Source organism: Oncorhynchus keta, chromosome 20 (genome assembly GCF_023373465.1).
Source record: "Oncorhynchus keta strain PuntledgeMale-10-30-2019 chromosome 20, Oket_V2, whole genome shotgun sequence".
NCBI lineage: Eukaryota > Metazoa > Chordata > Actinopteri > Salmoniformes > Salmonidae > Oncorhynchus > Oncorhynchus keta.
This window is the reverse complement of record NC_068440.1, coordinates 34,019,857-34,040,145: the sequence shown is the minus strand read 5'-3', so window position 1 is coordinate 34,040,145 and position 20,289 is coordinate 34,019,857. Positions and strand designations below refer to the sequence as shown.

The 20,289-nt window shown below is 43.2% G+C and overlaps 1 protein-coding gene across 2 annotated transcripts in view; it reads left to right on the top strand.

Moving 5' to 3' along the window:
- LOC118399009 (CUB and sushi domain-containing protein 3-like) overlaps positions 1–20,289 on the top strand; it is a 908,305-nt gene that overhangs the window by 755,602 nt on the left and 132,414 nt on the right. Inside the window, exons 45-48 of one of the 2 annotated variants that reach the window (XM_052472732.1) lie at positions 6,769–6,849; positions 16,641–16,754; positions 17,133–17,321; positions 18,271–18,417. In XM_052472732.1, the coding sequence (XP_052328692.1) occupies positions 6,769–6,849; positions 16,641–16,754; positions 17,133–17,321; positions 18,271–18,417 (531 nt within the window). Of the gene's footprint in view, positions 1–6,768; positions 6,850–16,640; positions 16,755–17,132; positions 17,322–18,270; positions 18,430–20,289 lie in introns of both variants that reach the window. The other variant, XM_052472731.1, reaches the window with a different exon arrangement.

The following is a 20,289-nucleotide window of genomic DNA, read 5'->3' as shown; positions in this document are numbered from 1 at the left end:
CAAGCACATCTATTATATTGAATACTAGTAAATGAACCCAGGTCTGGAAATTAGTTATCTGTCTATCGCTCAGGAGATATCTCCCTCCTGTTCTGTCTGTTCGGGCTGTTGAGACATTTTTAGAACAAGTACACTCTGTTACCAATTAATTAATGATCAATGAATGTCATTGATGTTACCCCCTAGTTTGTGTTGGCATGACCCCACCAGGTATCTTGGTAGTGGGTGTAGTTTGGATCTGCAGTCCTGTAAGATGTTGGCTGCAAGATTCAATGGTGCAATATTTATCCTTGCCTAGTTCAAAGTGCTACCTTATTTAATCCTGTCATTAGCAGCAGCGATTCCTCAGATTGTGTGTGTGTGTGTGTGTGTGTGTGTGTGTGTGTGTGTGTGTGTGTGTGTGTGTGTGTGTGTGTGTGTGTGTGTGTGTGTGTGTGTGTGTGTGTGTGTGTGTGTGTGTGTGTGTGTGTGTGTGTGTGCGCGTGCGTGCGTGTGTGTGTGTACGCAGTGTAATATCTCTCCCTGGGCCCAGCTCCGACCGTTGTCACCTTATTTAATCCTGTCATTAGCGCAAGCTAGCAGCGTTCGTTCCCTCATATCGTTAGCAGTGCCTCTGAGCCAGCTCAGCACAGCTTGGCCGCTCTGTTGAATCCCAGAAGGTATACTGGCTTATCTGATGCCCTTAAACACACCGCCGAGATCACATCGCTGCTGAATAAATTGGTATGCAGCCAGGTGCAGGTGGTGTGGAATCAGAATATTATTATGATTTTTTTTTTTCATTTCTGCCTAACCTTTCAAATGTCAGTAGTTTCTCCTCCTCCACAATTCTGATGCTCTTTTGTCCAAACATGAGAAATCAATGGTCTGTGGTAGGGTTGCACATTTTGGGGAATATTCAGAGGTGGAAACTTTCCATTGGGAATTAATGGGAATACATGGGAATTAATGGGAAATATATACACATTAATATTAATACCATTTAAATGTAGATGTTTTTTGCATTGGATATATTTACAATATCATATGGAGACAGAAATATAAACATTTTAACTTATCATAAGTAGACATAATTGCAAATGATTAAATCCTTCCAATATAAATAAGTCAATTAAAACATTTAAGTTACAAATTGAACTTTAATTAAATGAGTTGACTCTTCACATGGGATGATTTCACTGAACATCAAAAGAAAGTGAATATTGAATGATCCCCATTGATCCATCACATCTCCCAAAAATGTTTTCAACATGCATCTGTAAAATGAAACTAGAAACTAAAGCTTTGTGTAACTTCGTTCTTCGTTTGTGGAAAGAGAGTCGGACCGAAATGCGGCGTAGTGGTTACTCATGACTTTAATGAATGAAGAGCGAAACATGAAATAACTTATACAAAAACAACAAACGGAACGTGAAACCTATTACAGCCTATCTGGTGAAACTACACAGAGACAGGAACAATCACCCACAAAATAAACAGCGAAACCAGGCTACCTAAATACGGTTCCTAATCAGAGACAACGAGAATCACCTGACTCTGATTGAGAACCGCCTCAGGCAGCCAAGCCTATACAACACCCCTAATCAGCCGCGATCCCAAATACTACAAACACCAATACGAAAATACAATAACATAAACCCATGTCACACCCTGGCCTGACCAAATATATAACGAAAACACAAAATACAATGACCAAGGCGTGACAGAACCCCCCTAAGGTGCGGACTCCCGGACGCACCTCAAAACCATAGGGAGGGTCAAGGCGTGACACTTTGGTTCTTCCTCTCAGGCTTCCATGTCTTCTCCCTGGACCTCCTCAATGTCCACCTCTTGATCATCAGACTGAGGCCTCATCTTCAGTCACTTTCCAACCTTGTTGAGGATGGCTCATTGTCAGGCTCAAAAAGCCTCAAATTTGCCCAGATGCCAAAATGTTTTCAACCCTTGTATTGATTGGTCAGCCTGTTGCGTGCTTTGGTGTTTGTTCCCAAACAAAGACCAGTTGCGCTCTGAGGCGGCTGATGTTGGTGGGATTTGGAGGATGATGGAGGCAACAGGGGAAAGAGATCCTCAGATCCACAAAGTCCCTTCCACCAGGTGGCTGATGAGATATGTTGGCACGACTGCCATATTGTATCTCCGTCCCAAAGCCCTTGCTTGGAAGTGTACTTCTCTGCACCAGACAGGATGCTCTTGCCAGCAGAGTTGGAGTCCAACATGTACACTGCAGTGTGTATGTCTTCAGGCAAAAATCTTCAGGCTGTTTTATGTATTTCAGAACTGCAGTTTCCTCTGCTTGGAGAAACAGTGAAGTGGTCAGGGCAGTATGGATTTCTTGTCTTACATCTGCAAGCAGAGTCTGAACATCAGACAGGATGGCATTGTCTCCCTCAATCCGTGCAATGGCTACTGCTACAGGTTTCAGGAGTTTCAGGCTGCTTACCATTTGACACCCAAAGTGCATCATCCAGGAGGATCCTCTTGATGGGGCTGTCTATATCGGCAGACTGTGATATGGCCATTTCTTGGAGAGGCTCCTTCCCCTCCAGGAGACTGTCAAACAAGATGACCCCTAACGTGTGTTGCTGGGCAGCTTCAATGTGGTGCTCTTATTCTTCTCACTTTGCTTGGTGAGGTAGATTGCTGCTATGACCCTTCACATACTTAACCATTTCCTTGGCTCTCTTGTAGAGTGTATCCATTGTTTTAAGTGTCATGATGTCCTTGAGGAGCAGATTCAATGCATGAGCAGCACAGCCAATGGGTGTGATGTGAGCGTAGGACTACTCCACTTTAGACCAAGCAGCCTTCATGTTCGCAGCATTGTCTGTCACCAGTGCAAATACCTTCTGTGGTCCAAGGTCATTGATGTTTGCCTTCAGCTCATCTGCAATGTAGAGACCGGTGTGTCTGTTGTCCCTTGTGTCTGTGCTCTTGTAGAATACTAGTTGAGGGGTGGAGATGAAGTAGTTAATTATTCCTTGCCCACAAACATTCGACCACACTTCAGAGATGATTGCAATACAGTCTGCTTTCTCTATGATTTGCTTGACCTTCACTTGAACTCTGAACTCTGCATCCAGCAAAGGAGTAGATAAAGCATGTCTGGTTGAAGGGGTGTATGCTGGGTGAAGAACATTCACAAATCTATTCCAATACACCTTGCCTTTGAGCATCAGAGGTGAACCAGTTGCATACACAGCTCGAGCAAGACATTCATCAGCATTTCTCTGACTTCGTTCCTCCATTGGGTCCAAAAAACTTCAGATTTCAGGAGGACCATGAGCTGTTGCTCTCGATAAGGTGTCTGATTCATCATTTTCACCTCAAATAGAAGTAGAGGGACTTTTGTCAGAGGTTGCTTGTTGTGGGAGCTGGGGGAACTTAAATGCACTTGGCCAGATGATTCTGCATCTTTGTTGCATTCTTCACATATGATTTGGCACAGTATTTTCAAATGTACACAGCTTTTCCTTCTACATTAGCTGCAGTGAAATGTCTCCACACATCAGAAAATGCACGTGGAATTTTCCTGTAAAGATTAGAATAAAATTAGTTTCAAAAAACAAATACAATTCCCTGTACAGATAAATAGATAAGCAGTTAGATTAAACAACTCCTTGTAAGATAAATGTTTTAAAATGAAACATGTATGGAAACAGGTGAATTAACCCTCCTCAGTTAGCAGGCTCAAGCTGTCACGACTTCCGCCGAAGTCGGTTCCTCTCCTTGTTCGGCCGGTCTTCTAGCCATCGCCGAACCTTTCATTTTCCATTTGTTTTGTCTTGTTTTCCCGCACACCTGGTTTACATTCCCTCATTACTTTATGTGCATATAACCCTCTGTTCCCCCCATGTCTGTGTGTGGAATTGTTTGTTGTAAAGTATATGTGCACTTAAGACTGGTTTGCGACGGGTTATTTCAACCCGTATTTTGTTGTTCTGGGTGCAGTTTGTTTTTCCACATTAAACTGCTCTGGGAGTTACCCATTTCTGCTCTCCTGCGCCTGACTTCCCTGCAGACAGTTACGCACCTCTTACACCAGCAATCTAAACCCCACATGGTAGAGTAGCAAAAACTAACTAGCAGAAATTGTTAACATGTTAGAAATGATTTAAACACACTTTGCTGTAGGCTGCTATTTTACTAGTTTACTAGTTTACTATTTACTATTTTACTAGTATTTTACTAAAAAATAATTCATGTCATATAAAATATATTCACCCCACCCAGTATTATAATCAAAATTTACCAGAAGGCATATAGTCATTAGCTCAGACAGTGTAGTGGTGTGGGCTCAATAGCATCTCATTAGTGAAAGAGCTTGAGAATCAGCTGTACATGTGATGGAAGAGTGCACTGCACATGTGATGAAAGAATGCACTGTGCATGCAGAGGGTTGACATTACATTGAATTGGGGATAGTTTAACCAAAATATGCCACAAAAGTAGGAATTGCCTTATGTGTATCCCACAAAAAAATGTTCACTATTATGAGCTAACTTTTTTTGATGAATTTATGCAAAATTCCCCAAATTCCAGGACTTAACTTCCCATGGGAAAATTTCCGGAGAAATCCTGGAAATTTACTGGAAAGTTTCCGACCGTTTGCAACCCTAGTCTGTGGTCTGTGATTTTGCAAGTGGGTCTGCTGTGGCATGGGTGGGAGGATGTGCTTTGCAGTATTGCACTCAAATCATCACAAATAATAACCAAGGAGACAAAGGCCTCTGGTCAAGAAGTAGAGCACTATATATGGAAAAGGGTGCCATTTGGGACAGACAGAGATATATGTATATATATATATACAGTACCAGTCAAATGTTTTAGGACACCTACTCACATTTATTTAGACTATTTTCTACATTATAGAATAATAGTGAAGACATCATGAACTATGAAATAACACATATGGAATCATGTAGTAACCAAAAAAAATTGTTAACACAAATCAACATATATTTCATATTTTTGATTCTACAAAGTAGCCACCATTTGCCTTGATGACAGCTTTGCACACTCTTCACATTTTCTCAACCAGCTTCATGAGGAATGCTTTTCCAACGGTCTTGTAGGAGTCCCCACATATGCTGAGCCCTTGTTGATTACTTTTCCTTCACTCTGCGGTCCAACTCATCCCAAACCATCTCAAATGGCTTGAAGTCGGGTGATTGTGGAGGCCAGGTCATCAAATGCAGCACTCCATCACTCTCCTTCTCGGTCAAATAGCCCTTACACAGCCTTGAGGTGTGTTTTGGGTCATTGTACTGTTGAAAAACAAATGAGCAAACCAGATGGGATGGCGTATCGCTGCAGAACGCTGTGGTAGCCATGCTGGTTAAGTGTGCCTTGAATTCTAAATAAATCATGACAGTGTCACCAGCAAAGCACCCCCACACCATCACACCTCCTCCTCCATGCTTCACGGTGGGAACCACACATGCAAAGATCATCCGTTCACCTACTCTGTGTCTCACAAAGACAAGGGGTTGGAACCAAAAATCTCAAATTTGGACCAAAGGACAGATTTCCACCGGTCAAATGTCCATTGCTTGTGTTTCTTGCCCCAAGTCTCTTCTTATTATTGGTGTCCTTTAGTAGTGGTTTCTTTGCAGCAATTAGACCATGTGGGCTCCCGAGTGGCGCAGCGGTCTAAGGCACTGCATCTCAGTGCTAGAGGCGTCACTACTGACACCCTGGTTCGAATCCAGGCTGTATCACCAGCCGTGATTGGGAGTCCAATATAGCGGCACACAATTGGCCCAGCATCATCCATTTTTGGCCGGGGAAGGGCATCATTGTAAATAAGATTTTTTTCTTAATTAACTGACTTGTCAAGTTAGAGAAATATAAAATAAATAATAAATGCATAAATGAAGGCCTGATTCACGCAGTCTCCTCTGAACAGTTGATGTTGATAGGTGTCTGTGACTTGATCTCTGTGAAGCATTTATTTGGGCTGCAATCTGAGGTGCAGTTAATTGCAGACTTCTGAGGCTGGTAACTGTAATGAACATATCCTCTGCAGCAGAGGTAACTCTGGGTCTTCCTTTCCTGTGGCGATCCTCATGAGAGGCAGTTTCATCATAGCGCTTGATGGTTTTTGCAACTGCAGTTGAAAAACTTTCAAAGTTCTTTACATTTTCCGGATTGGCTGACCTTCATGTCTTAAAGTAATGATGGACGGTCATTTCTCTTTGCTTATTTGAGCTGTTCTTGCCATAATATGCACTTGGTCTTTTACCAAATAGGGCTATCTTCTGTATACCAACCATACCTTGTCACAACACAACTGATTGGCTCAAATGCATTAAGAAGGTAATAAATTCCACAAATTAACTTTTAACAAGGCACACCTGTTAATTGAAATGCATTCCAGGTGACTACCTCATGAAGCTGGTTGAGAGAATGCCAAGAGTGTGCAAAGCTGTCAACAAGGCAAAGGGTGGCTTATTTGAAGAATCTCAAATCTAAAATATATTTTGATTTGTTTAGCACCTTTTTGGTTACTACATGATTCCAGATGTGCTATTTCATAGCTCGTCAAAATAAAGAAAAACCCTTGAATGAGTAGGTGTGTCCAAACTTTTGACTGGTACTGTTTATATATATATATATATACTTACTTATTTTAATTCCATGTTCAAAAGAATACAGAAAGTCCCAATGCAATAAGTGATTAACCAAAAATAGGATTACTACTCTGTTGAAATGTTCCTTACACCTTCTTCTTTTTCCTCCTCTTCCTCCTCCTTCATCCTCTTCTAGTATACCAGCTGAGGATCTGCCAAGCGCCCCCGGATGTGGCCAACGCTGATATCCTCATGGAGGACAGGGAGTTTGAAATAGGTAACGCCTCCACGTGTAATTCAATCCAAATATTATACATTTTTCTAATGAATCATTTTGGGAGAGATAGGACCTCCTCACCACTCTGTATACTTACATATTGTAGGACTAGGAGTTTTCCTGTGTCGTTATTCATAAAGCGTCTCAGAGTGCTGATCGAGGATCAGTTATGCTTTTTACCTCATGATGAATAAAGAGTATATAGACTGCGGTGGACCTGATCCCAGATCAGATCTCATAAGCTTTGTGAGTATAGGTCTTGGCCTTACTGATACTTCATCCACTGAAGTTATGAAACTGAAACCCTCTCACCAGTTCCATGCCCCTGTATTTCACAACATCCTCCATGTACGTCTCTCCTCTGCTCAGATAAATGTGCTGATACTTGTAGAATGTCCTCACTGAGTATTGATCACGGCTTAGAGAGAGGACAAGTCTCCTCCTGTGTGTGTGTGTGTGTGTGTGTGTGTGTGTGTGTGTGTGTGTGTGTGTGTGTGTGTGTGTGTGTGTGTGTGTGTGTGTGTGTGTGTGTGTGTGTGTGTGTGTGTGTGTGTGTGTGTGTGTGTGTGTGTGTGTGTGTGTGTGTGTGTGTGTGTGTAAATCAAATCGAGTTATATTTGTCACATGCTTTGTACACAACAGTGAAATGTTTACTTGCGCTTCCTTTTTAAGATGGTGCCAGAGAGGAAGGCAGACGTTTTGCCCCCAGACGATTGTGTTTTTTCGTCCTTTATTTGCGTTGTTTGTAACTTATTTTTTAAACTTATTTTGTACATAATGTTGCCGCTACTGTCTCCTATGACCGAAAATAACTAATCGACATTAGGACTGCGATTACTCACCACGGACGAGCAGAATCCTTTTTTTCCTTTCATGACTCTGACGAGCCCAACGTGAAAGATATACTGCTTCCTCGGGGACAAGCCCCGATCCCCGTGAACTGACCCCGATCCCCGTGATCTGTGTGAAGAGGAGGCGTAGAAAGACAATTCGTAGGCGATCGAATTAACCCCCACTTCCCTCCATTCTGCTAGCCTCTCTGGGATAGGGGGACGCAAATGTCCCACTTGGCCAATTGCCAGGGAAAATGCAGAGCGCCAGATTTAAATAAAATACTATAAAATTCAAACTTTCATGAAATCACACATGTAAGATACCAAATTAAAGCTACAGTCGTTGTGAATCCAGCCAACATGTCAGATTTCAAAAAGGCTTTTCGGCGAAAGCATAAGAAGCTATTATCTGATGATAGCACAGCAGTAAACAAAGAGAGAAATAATATTTCAACCCTGCAGGCGCTACACAAAATGCAGAAATAAAATATAAAACATGCCTTACCTTTGACGAGCTTCTTTTGTTTGATCCAGAAAAAAACAGCTTCCAATTTGCGCAAAGTCACTGCAAAATATCTCAAAAGTTACCTGTAAACTTTGCCAAAACATTTCAAAATACTTTTGTAATACAACTTTAGGTATTTTTAAACGTCAATAATCGATCAAATTGAAGACAGGTCTATCTGTTTTCAATAGAGGTCGAGAGGAAACTAACGCTACTTTTCAAGTCTTGGCCAACTCTCAACAGCGTTACCCTTTTCCAGGATGGCCGTACTTCTTTATTGCACAAAGGAATAACCTCAACCAAATTCCAAAGACTGGTGACATCCAGTGGAAGCGGTAGGAACTGCAAACAAGTGCCTAAGAAATATCGTTTCCCCATGAGAACCCAATGAACAGACAGTGACCTCAAAAATAAATGATTCTGAATGGTTAGCCCGCTGGGTTTTGCCTGCTACATAAGTTCTGTTATACACACAGACATGATTCAAACAGTTTTAGACACGTCAGAGTGTTTTCTATCCAAATCTACTAATAATATGCATATCTTATATTCTTGGCATGAGTAGCAGGAAGTTGAAATTGGGCACTCCATTTATCCAAAAGTGAAAATGCTACCCCCTATCCCAAAGAGGCTAGCAAACGTGCAATCGTTGGAGAATAAAATCAAAGTTACACGGAAGATTAACCTGCCCACGGGACATTAAAAACTGTAAGCATTGCAAGGACTTCTACAGTATACTAACCTCAACATCAAAACCGTCATTCCAATTCACAATTCCATACTTAAAACATTGATTTTTGGACCAAATATATCTGAATTGACTATTGCTTCCAAGGATTATCATGAAAAAAACTTCTAACAAGCCAAAACCTGCAGAAGAAACACAGCAGAACCTGGAAATACCATCCAACACAAAATTGAGTGACTAATGTTCAGTCTGAACCTACTTTCTGAAGCCAAAAAGTAAATGAAAATAATCTCTAGGTAATTGTGTTATATAAAGTTTAGTAAATAAGGCTACTAAGCTACCAAGCTGCTAGGAAAGAATCTGACTGAAATTAGCACAGAAGTGTGAGGTGTGAAAACTCTTGAACATAACAATGGCAGGGGAGTTTCATAGCCCCTACCTCCCACCCAAATGCAGAGGCCTTTGAAACGCAGGCCAGATATCTTCCTCAGAATCCCCACAATACAACAACCACAGGACAACTTTGTTTGGACATCGTAAAGGACCATTCACCGACACGGAAAATATATAGCTAGCTAACAACCTCCTTTTCCACGTGGGAAATGATTGACAGAGACTTGCTAGCCACGTTAGCTAGCTAGCTGGGATTTTCCACAAGGAATCTGCCTCCAGAAAAAAGCTTCTCCCAAGTGGGTGTGACATCTACTCCCGTTGCCTGCTGCTCTGCTGCTTGGATTCCACCTAGCGATCTGTTCACCATCTGCCCTGGCCTGTCTCCCCCTGTCTGGTATAGGAATCCCCGCCACACTCCCCCCTCTCTCCCGAGCTTTCACTTGCCTCCAGCAAACATTTGCTGTTGGGGCGAGTGACTCTGAACTTGGTTAGCCCCAAGTTGTTATATTTTTTGCTTGTGCTTTATGATTTTTGCATCATGACTCCTGCGTGCTTTGTTGATTATGAACTTGCTTGTTTACCCAACCGTGGAACAGTCTATGTTTTATCCCACACTCGGGACTTGGACTCTCTATTGGTTTCACAGACTCTTGGCCTCCATTCCTATTCTAACCACCTCTTGCTGGCTTTGTATTCATGTTACCTAATGCACTTGCTGTTCAGTATGATATTGTTGTCATCTAATGCACATTCAAATGTTATAAATCAACACTGCAGAGCTCTCCCTGTCCTCTGCCGTGCCTTGGCTGGTTATGTCTGGAAATGTGCATGCACACCCTGGCCCATCTACTATTGCTAGCCCCAATTGTGATTTGTGCTCTGATATCTGCTTCACTGATTTCTCGTAAAAGCCTGTTTTTTCTGCACGTTAACACTAGAATCGTATTGCCTAAAAGGGATCAATTGAAAGTGTGGGTTCACAGCTCCAATCCAGATGTGCTGGTCATTACTGAGACGTGGTTCAGGAAGAGCGTTTTGAACACTGATGTTAACCTTTCTGGTTATCTTACCAAGGATCACCTTCTGTGCTCGGTTGTCTCCACCAAGTCTTTCCCCAAACAATTTGATTTGCTGGTTTTACACATTAAACGTTCAAATAACTCTTTGTTGACTGTTGCTGGGTGTTATCAGCCACCATCAGCACCGCCCTGTACCCTACCTGTACCCTACCTGTACCCTAAATGCCCTAAGCTCTCTCCTGGCCCCTTACACTAAGTCTGAATTTGTCATGCTAGGTAATCTAAACTAGGACATGCTAAACCACCTGATCAAGTCCTAAAGCAATGGGACTCCCTAAATATTTCTCAGATTATTACCGATCCCACAAGGTATGACTCCAAACACCTAGAAAAGGCTACTCTCCTCGATGTTATCCTCACAAATAATCCTGATAAGTATCAGTCTGGTGTTTTCTGTAATGACCTTAGTGATCACTGTTTTACAGCCTGTGTTCGTAATGGCTGCTCAGTGAAACGACCTGTCCTGACTTGTCATAGATTCTTGCTAAACAACTTTAATGAGCAAGCCTTCCTTCATGACCTCTGTAAATTGGTATAGAATCAGATTGACCTATACCTATACCTCTGTCGAAGACGCTTGGGCCTTCTTTTTTGATATTTTCAGAAGTATCGTTAACAAATACGCACCGATAAAGAAAATGAGAATTCAAAACAGGTTCAGCCCCTGGTTCGACCGTGATCTGGCAGAGTTACTCCACCTTCAAAATTCAATTTGGCAAATCGCTCGGCACACGCCTACTCAGGGTAACTGGCTCTCATTCAGGCAAATTAGAAATAATTGAACTCAGGCTTTCCGGAAGGCCAAAGTTAGTTACTTTAAGGAGCAGTTCTCTCTCTGTAGGTCTAACCCCAAGAAGTTATGGAAAACGGTTAAAGACCTGGAGAATAAACCCTCCTCCTCACAGCTGCCCATGTTCCTTAATGTTGATGATGTGGTTGTTACTGACTAGAAACACATGGCAGAGCTCTTTAATCACCACTTCATTAAGTCAGGATTCCTATTTGACTCTGTCATGCCTCCTTGCCCGTCCAACATTTCCTCATCTCCCACCCCTTCTAAAGCGACTATCCCCGATGCTCCTCCCTTTTTTTTTTCCTGCCCCGCTGCAAATTTTCTCCCTGCAGGCGGTCACTGAGTCTGAGGTGCTAAAGGAGCTCCTTAAACTTGACCCCCCAAAAAACATCTCATTTAGATGGTTTAGAACCTTTCTTTTTTAAGGTTGCTGCTCCTATCATCACCAAGTCCATCTCTGACCTTTTTAACCTGTCTCTCCTCTCTGGGGAGGTTCCCATTGCTTGGAAGGCAGCCACGGTTCGTCCTTTATTTAAAGGGGCAGATCAAGGTGATCCTAACTGTTATAGGCCAATTTCTATTTTGCCCTGTTTAACAAAAGTCTCTCAGAGTGCAGTGTATAAAGTTCTGAACACCTCCAAAACAAAGGTCATGTGGTTTGGTAAGAAGAATTCCCCTCTCCCCACCGGTGTGATTATTACTGAGGTAGTCACCTCATACAAGTACTTCTGAGAATGGCTAAACGGTACACTGTCCTTCTCTCAGCACATATCAAAGCTGCAGGCTAAGGTTAAATCTAGACTTTGTTTCCTCTATCATAATCGCTCCTCTTTCACCACAGCTGACAAACTAACCCTGATTCAGATGACCATCCTACTCAGGCTAGATTACAGAGACGTAATTTATAGATCGGCAGTTAAGGGTGATTTGAAGCAGCTAGATGTTCTTTACCCTTCGGCCATCAGATTTGCCACCAATGCTCCTTATAGCACACATCACTGCACTCTATACTCCTCTGTAAACTGGTCATCAGTTTTTTTAATAAAACCCTCTTAGGCCTCACCTATCTGAGATACCTACTGCTGCCCTCATCCTCCACATACAACACCATTCTGCCAGTCACGTTCTGTTAAAGGTCCCCAAAGCACAAACATCCCTGGGTCGCTCCTCTTTTCAGTTCGCTGTAGCTAGCGACTGGAACAGGCTGCAAAAACCACTCAAACTGAACCGTTTTATCTCCATCTCTTCATTCACATGCTGTGTTTTCATGTGTTGCTGCCATACTATGTTGTTGTCTTATGTCTCTCTTTATGTAGTGTTTTGTGTCTCTCTTGTCGTGATGTGTGTTTTGTCCGATATTTTATTTTTTATATTTAATCCCTGCCTCCGAACCCCGCAGGAGGCCTTTTGCCTTCTGGTAGGCCGTCATTTGTAAATAAGAATTTGTTCTTAACTGACTTGCCGAGTTAAATAAAAGTTAAATAAAATAAAAAATAAAGATACATTTGAGGTTATATACTGTACTGTACATACTTTACATACCCACCGCCTCGACTCAGTCTTATGTAGCAACATGGTATTTTTCATACATTGGATAAAAGTGGAGACTCAGAGCTACAAAATGGTATATCACACACTGCAGTTGAGGAACAATGGGAAAGTAATTCTGCTTTGAAAGTTGATAAACTTGTAGCCCCATTTTTGAGAAAATGGACCTTGAATGTTTTGGTACAACTACGGGAGAGCTTTTCCTTGTCTACCCCTATTCAGCATCGTTCACACCCTCTTGAGCCTTAGCTCCAATCATCTCTTTAGGATTCACATGTGAGGCTATGTGCTAAACAGAGTAAGTAAGGTAGTGTAGTAAACAATCAAAGATTTCAAGACTAAAACTGGTGAAAGTAGTAGCCTACAATATGAAAAACTCCAGGTAAATATACACTTAATCCAGTCTTTGGTCTATATCCTAATCTGACTTTGAAAGTGTCCAGATGAAAAATATTAAGTAAATATTTCATAATTATTAGATGATGCTTACCCAGACACTTGTCTACATTGATGGGTCATGTGAAAGAAATGCTATAGCCACCCCCCCAGCCACATCTAGCTAGGTGGATGAGTCACTATTGTCTAGACATGTACGCAGGTTCATGAAATCCGTGATCACCCCCCAGACACAACTGTCATATAATCATTCTCTTGCAAAGTGGAGTCTTTTGTTTAGACATCTAGCTAGCTAAACACTGAACCATAATCTCAACCAACAGCTACAGTACAAACCACTATCCAAGAAATGCTGGAGTATGAATCTGCAGGTAGCTAAAACTAAGCAACTAGGTAACATTTTTGATAGCTATAACTAGCAATGCAAATGGATTTCTGAGATACGAATAATATTACTACATAGATCATACACGCAACCTTAGCTAACGAGCCAGCAAATTAACTTTCGCTAACTAGCAATCAATACAGTTTAACTTGCAATGAAAACAATTTTCTGTCAAAATTAGACACGTATAATATCTGAAAATGTAGCTAGCATCTTACCAGTAAACATGGATGAACGCTTCACGGGTGTCTTTACCATTTGGTTTGCAGCTAGCTAAAGCTTGCTTGGCCCGTTGTTAATGTAAGTCACTGACCTTGTACAGAATGTAGTCCATCACTTCTTCCCACTGATCTTTGTCCATACTGCCTGCTAAATTCTGGGCAGCAATGTTGTTGAGAGCAGTAGCAACACTTTTGCAGATCTTCGCGGTTAACGTTACAGTATCTTTAAAAAAAACTGTGGTAGCAAGGATTATCTACACATACTGAGCAGCTCATGTTATAGACAGAAACGTGTTTCATGTCAGACCAACCCGAACTCATCTCTCGGCATGTCCAGCCCGTCCATTATCTCAGCCAATCATGGCTAGCTGTAAAGTTCCTATCTTTTTCCATGGCTTAATCAACTATGCTCGTAATTTAACAATTTTATTCATATTTACAGATGGCATACAAGTTTGTTATTAAGGCACATTAAAATTCACATGTTCTAGAGGGCATTTTGATCAAATAATATATTTTTTCTAAATGAAATGCTTCTCCTGTGAAATAGTGACGTACGACATACGCCGAGCTTCCTGAAATTAGTCACATATAGGTAAAGCAACAGCGCATGTGGTGTGTGTGTGTGTGTGTGTTGGGGTGTCAGTGTAAGTATGTGTGAGTGTGTGGGTAGAGCCCAGTGTATGCATAGAATCGGTGCTATTTAATGGTCTTGTTTAGAAGTCTTATGTCTTGGGGGTAGAAGCTGTTCAGGGTCCTGTTGGTTCCAGACTTGGTGCATTGGTACCCATTGCCGCGCGGTAGCAGAGAGAACAGTCTTTGACTTGGGCGGCTGGAATCTTTGAAAATCTTTATAGCCTTCCTCTGACCCCACCTGGTATAGAGGTGCTGGATGGCAGGGAGTTCGGCCCCAGTGATGTCCTGGGCTGTATGCATTACCCTCTGTATCGCCTTGTGGTCGGATACCAAGCAGTTGCCATACCGAGTGGTGATGCAGTCAGTCAAAATGCTCTCGATGGTGCAGCTGTAGAACTTTTGACGATCTGAGGGCACATGCCAAATCCAACCTTGTTCGAAATGTCAAATTTCCAAGTGTTTGGTTAAGATTAAGTTTATGCGTTAACTCCGAATGGTTAAGGTAAGGCTTAAAGTTTGGGCTTAAAACAAAAATATAAAAACAACTTTCTATCGCTGGATTCGAACATGCAGCCATCCACCATCCAAACTAAAGTCTACTTGTAGGTAACAGAAGGTAACAGTTCACTGTTGCCCCTAGTGGCCAGGTTCCACATCATCTCCAGACATATTCAGACATGGATGGACGTTGAATACTGACTTGTATCACGTGTGACCTGCCTGATTAATGATTAGTTAGCCAATAACTCTGTGACTGGTGTGTATCAATGACTGAGTTAGCAACTAGATCTGTGATTGTTGGGTGTGAAAGTGGGCCATTAAAGACAGTGGCTGAGATGGATTCAGCTTGCCCGGTAACAAGGCCCAAAGGCTCTGCTGTGTCTATAGCAGCTCTGTATAGATTTATTTGACCACGATCATCCATCCATCACCTGTAACATGGCCCATTGCTGCTGGTTGAAGACATCAGCTGTAACATGGCCCATTGCTGCTGGTTGAAGACATCAGCTGTAACATGGCCCATTGCTGCTGGTTGAAGACATCACCTGTAACATGGCCCATTGCTGCTGGTTGAAGACATTAGCTGTAACATGGCCCATTGCTGCTGGTTGAAGACATCACCTGTAACATGGCCCATTGCTGCTGGTTGAAGACATCACCTGTAACATGGCCCATTGCTGCTGGTTGAAGACATCAGCTGTAACATGGCCCATTGCTGCTGGTTGAAGACATCACCTGTAACATGGCCCATTGCTGCTGGTTGAAGACATCAGCTGTAACATGGCCCATTGCTGCTGGTTGAAGACATCAGCTGTAACATGGCCCATTGCTGCTGGTTGAAGACATCAGCTGTAACATGGCCCATTGCTGCTGGTTGAAGACATCAGCTGTAACATGGCCCATTGCTGCTGGTTGAAGACATCAGCTGTAACATGGCCCATTGCTGCTGGTTGAAGACATCAGCTGTAACATGGCCCATTGCTGCTGGTTGAAGACATCACCTGTAACATGGCCCATTGCTGCTGGTTGAAGACATCACCTGTAACATGGCCCATTGCTGCTGGTTGAAGACATCACCTGTAACATGGCCCATTGCTGCTGGTTGAAGACATCAGATGGCTTCTAAAAAGACCAAAAGGTTACAGTAGATGATGATGATGATGGTGATGTTGATTATGGTGATAATGGCAACGACAAAGAGCATACTTAACATTTAAAAAATCTTAAACACCGTTATTCTTGGTTGTCTGTGTTATATTGCACTCGTACTACTGCAATACTCAAACTTCAGGGACCATGGATTGTTTTGCCCAGTAACTGTTATGAAAGTTTCAAAGTTTCCTACCCAGGCTAGAACTCACTCATTAACAGTGTTCAACCTTGGATGTCAAAGAATGTCACCCCATCCGTCTCAGGCATCTGTCTCTATTACTGCAGCACAGGTTTGCTGTCCTTCTTAATTAGACAACAGCTTCATCAACGTCTGTCTGTCTCTCTCTCTCTCTCTCTCTCTCTCTCTCTCTCTCTGTCTCTCTCTCTCTCTCTCTCTGTTTTTCTCTCTCTTTCTGTCTTGCTACCATGACTCCCTCTCTCTCTTACGCTATTTCCCTCCCTCCCTCCCTCCCTCCCTCCCTCCCTCCCTCCCTCCCTCCCTCCCTCCCTCCCTCCCTCCCTCCCTCCCTCCCTCCCTCCTCCCTCCTCCCTCCTTCCTTCCCTCCTTCCTTCCTTCCTTCCTTCCTTCCTTCCTTCCCTCCCTCCCTCCCTCCCTCCCTCCCTCCCTCCCTCCCTCCCTCTATACCTTATCTCCTGACAGGGGACATCATCTGGTACCGCTGTCATCCTGGCTTCACCCTGGTGGGGAATGAGATCCTGACATGCAGACTGGGGGAGAGACTTCAGATGGATGGGCCTCCTCCCACATGTCAAGGTGTGCGTATGTGTATGCGTGCGTGCTTGCGTTCATTCGTTTTGCGTATGTGTGCGCGAGTGCCTGCATGCTTGCGCGTGTGTGCGTTTTCGTTTGTGGCAGCTGCAATTAAAACGGTTTAGTCATTAGGTGTGTTGTTGTGATGCGTTCCGCCCACCTCTGTCACAGCCCCTTGTGATTCCAGTTTTCTACTCCAGTTCTGTTTCTGTGTCGTCCCTTTCACTGTGTTTAGTGGACTAAACAGCTGTTGTCATTTATATATTATGGTGCCATATTTCTCAACGCCATCCCATGTGTCATCTGGGGGTCTGGGGGACCACTGAATAAATTACAGGTACCCCTAGCATCCATTTGGTCTCCTGTTATGTGCCCATCCAGTGCAATGCCCGGCCCACGACGTGAGGTTTGACTCTACTGGAGTAATCCTGAGTCCAGGCTACCCTGACAGCTACCCCAACCTTCAGATGTGTATCTGGACCATCAATGTAGAGAAGGGCTACAACATCACTCTGTACTTCGAGTCCTTCCAGACCGAGAGGGAGTTCGACATCCTAGAAGTCTTTGATGGTAGCTATAGTAGCGTTATACTAGCCTGGTGCCACAACTGTTTGTGCTATCTTGCCAACTCATGACAGTGGAAACATATATGGGACCAGGCTAGCATCACAAACTGTCATGTTTTTAAAACACGTCTGCTTTTGGCTCAGATTTGTATTGTTTTAAAACTGTCTTCTTGTGCGGCAGTGGCATTGCAAATGTAATCTTCAGAAATTGGGCATTAAAAGGCTGGATGTTTTTGGTATTGAATGCAAGGCCTACAAAACTTTATATGACCACACTTTTGATGAATGCAACGTCATTACAATGTGAAGAAACCACAATACCACTGAACAGATTTAGATTAATGCTGAACTGTCTAAAACGCCTTTGTGACAAACAGTGGTCAGCAGCCCGTCTTCGTTCTGGGTCATTGCTGTAGCTGTTAGCCCTGTAGTTGGATGATTTACTCCACAAATACATTCTTCCACAATTTCACTTATTGTTGGCATCCTTCCTTCCATCCTTCCTTCCTTCCATCCTTCCTTCCTTCCATCCTTCCTTCCTTCCATCCTTCCTTCCTTCCATCCTTCCTTCCTTCCATCCTTCCTTCCTTCCATCCTTCCTTCCTTCCATCCTTCCTTCCTTCCATCCTTCCTTCCTTCCATCCTTCCTTCCTTCCATCCTTCCTTCCATCCTTCCTTCCTTCCTGCCTTCCTTCCTTCCTGCCTTCCTTCCTGCCTTCCTTCCTTCCTGCCTTCCTTCCTTCCTGCCTTCCTTCCTTCCTGCCTTCCCTTGCCTTCCCCCGCCTTCTCTTGCCTTTCCTTCCCCCTCCCCTTCCCTTCCCTTGCCTTCCCTTCCCCCTCCCCTTGCCTTGCCTTCCCTTCCCTTCCCCCTCCCCTCCCCTTCCCTTCCCTCCCCTTCCCCTCTTTCTCTCTTCCCCCTCCATACCTCTCTCACCCGCCCTCTCTCTCTACAGGCCCCAGTACTAACAGCCAGACTCTGGCCACCTTCAGCGGTGACGTCTCCGCGCCCTTCAACATCACTACGACCGGCCACCAGCTCACACTGCGCTGGTCTTCTGACCACGGAACTAACAAGAAGGGCTTCCGTATCCGCTATGTTGGTGAGTATCAAAGTATGTATCCATTTAAATCACTCCTTTTCACTTGCACGTTTACGTCTTTTGAGAGTGAGAAATCCAGAGGGTGCGTGTGTGCGTGCGAGTGTGTGCATGCGCGTGTGTGCGTGCGAGTGTGTGCATGCGCGTGTGTGCGTGCGCGTGTGTGCGTGCGCGTGTGTGCGTGTGCGTGTGCGAGAGAGTGGAAGAATAACAACAAAGTGGCTACAGCATGTTTTGTAGCTACTCTAAAAAACTTGCATGTGGAATATTGTGATTGTACTCAATATTAGTTAAGTGGTAATGCTAAGTGATTATGCCAATATATCCTTCAAACACCAGCTTCGAGGGCATTATCATTTTTATACAGTCGGTTGCCAACATATACAAATAATGGTTGGCATATTGTCATTAAAAATGTTATTTTGATTAATTTATTCATACTATTTCATCCTTCCACGAGATAAGTCCCGGTGGTTCGTTCTATTAGTTCAGCGACCCAGTCCTTAAGTGTATTTGTAAATTAAATCAACTGTGTGTCGTCAACAAATATACTAACATGTATTTGCAAAACAAATATTTGTTTGTTCTGTTGTCATGATGGCTGGCAACATTCTCATCCCTTGCTTGCTAGCTAGCCAACTTCAGCTAACACAGTCACGTCAAACAGTGCAGCCAGAATAACAGCAAAATAGGTCCATTTGCGATGAAGCTGTTTTCTAGTGATTTTTGTGGGGGATACATCCATAACAATGAGCTGATGATGTGCAATTTCTCCTTGCATAGAACATTTACTCTCTTGCCAGGACACTGTTCAGAGGAGCTAACCAACTACACAGCTAATACAATCACTTCAAACTGACGCAGGAGTGACAGCAAACGGCATTTATATTTTTCTATTGACATTTCTTTGTATATAGGGTGTATTCAGACCCCTTGACTTTTTCGACATTTTGTTAAGTTACAGCCTTTTACTAAACTGGATAAAATACATTTGTGTTCCTCATCAATCTACACTACCCCATAATGACAAAGTGAAAATATTTTTTTTCAAAATGTTTTGCTAATTTATTGCAAATAAAAAACAGAAATACCTTATTAACATAAATATTCAGACCCATTTGCAATAAGCCTCAAACTTGATCTCAGGTGCATCTTGTTTCCATTGATCATCCTTGATGTTTCTACGACTTGATTGGAGTCCACCTGTGGTAAATTCAAATGATTAAACATGATTTGGAAAGGCACACACCTGTCTATATAAGGTCCGAAGGACCTATATGAGTGCGAAGGAATTGTCCGTAGAGTTCTGGGACAGGATTGTATCGAGGCACAGATCTGGGGAAGGGGACCAACACATTTCTGCAACATTGAAGGTCCCCAGGAACACAGTGGCCTCCATTATTCTTAAATGGAAGAAGTTTGGAACCACCAAGACTCTTCCTATAGCTGGCCGCTCAGCCAAACTGAGCAAGCGGGGGAGAAGGACCTAGGTCAGGGTGATGACCAAGAACTCGATGGCACTCTGACAGAGCTCCAGTGCTTCTGTGGAGATGGGAGAACCTTTCAGAAGGACACATCTGCAGCGCTCCACCAATCAGGCCTTTATGGTAGAGTGGCCAGAAAGAAGCCAGGCGGAAGCCACTCCACCAAAACGCACATAAAGGACTCTAATCATGAGAAACAAGATTATCTTGTCTGATGAAACTAACATGGAACTCTTTGGCCTGAATGCCAAGCGTCACGTCTGGAGAAAACCTGGCACCATCCCTACGGTGAAGCATGGTGGTGGCAGCATCATGCTGTGGGGATGTTTTTCAGCGGCTGGGACTGGGAGACTACTCAGGATCAAGTGAAAGATGGACGGAGCAAAGTATA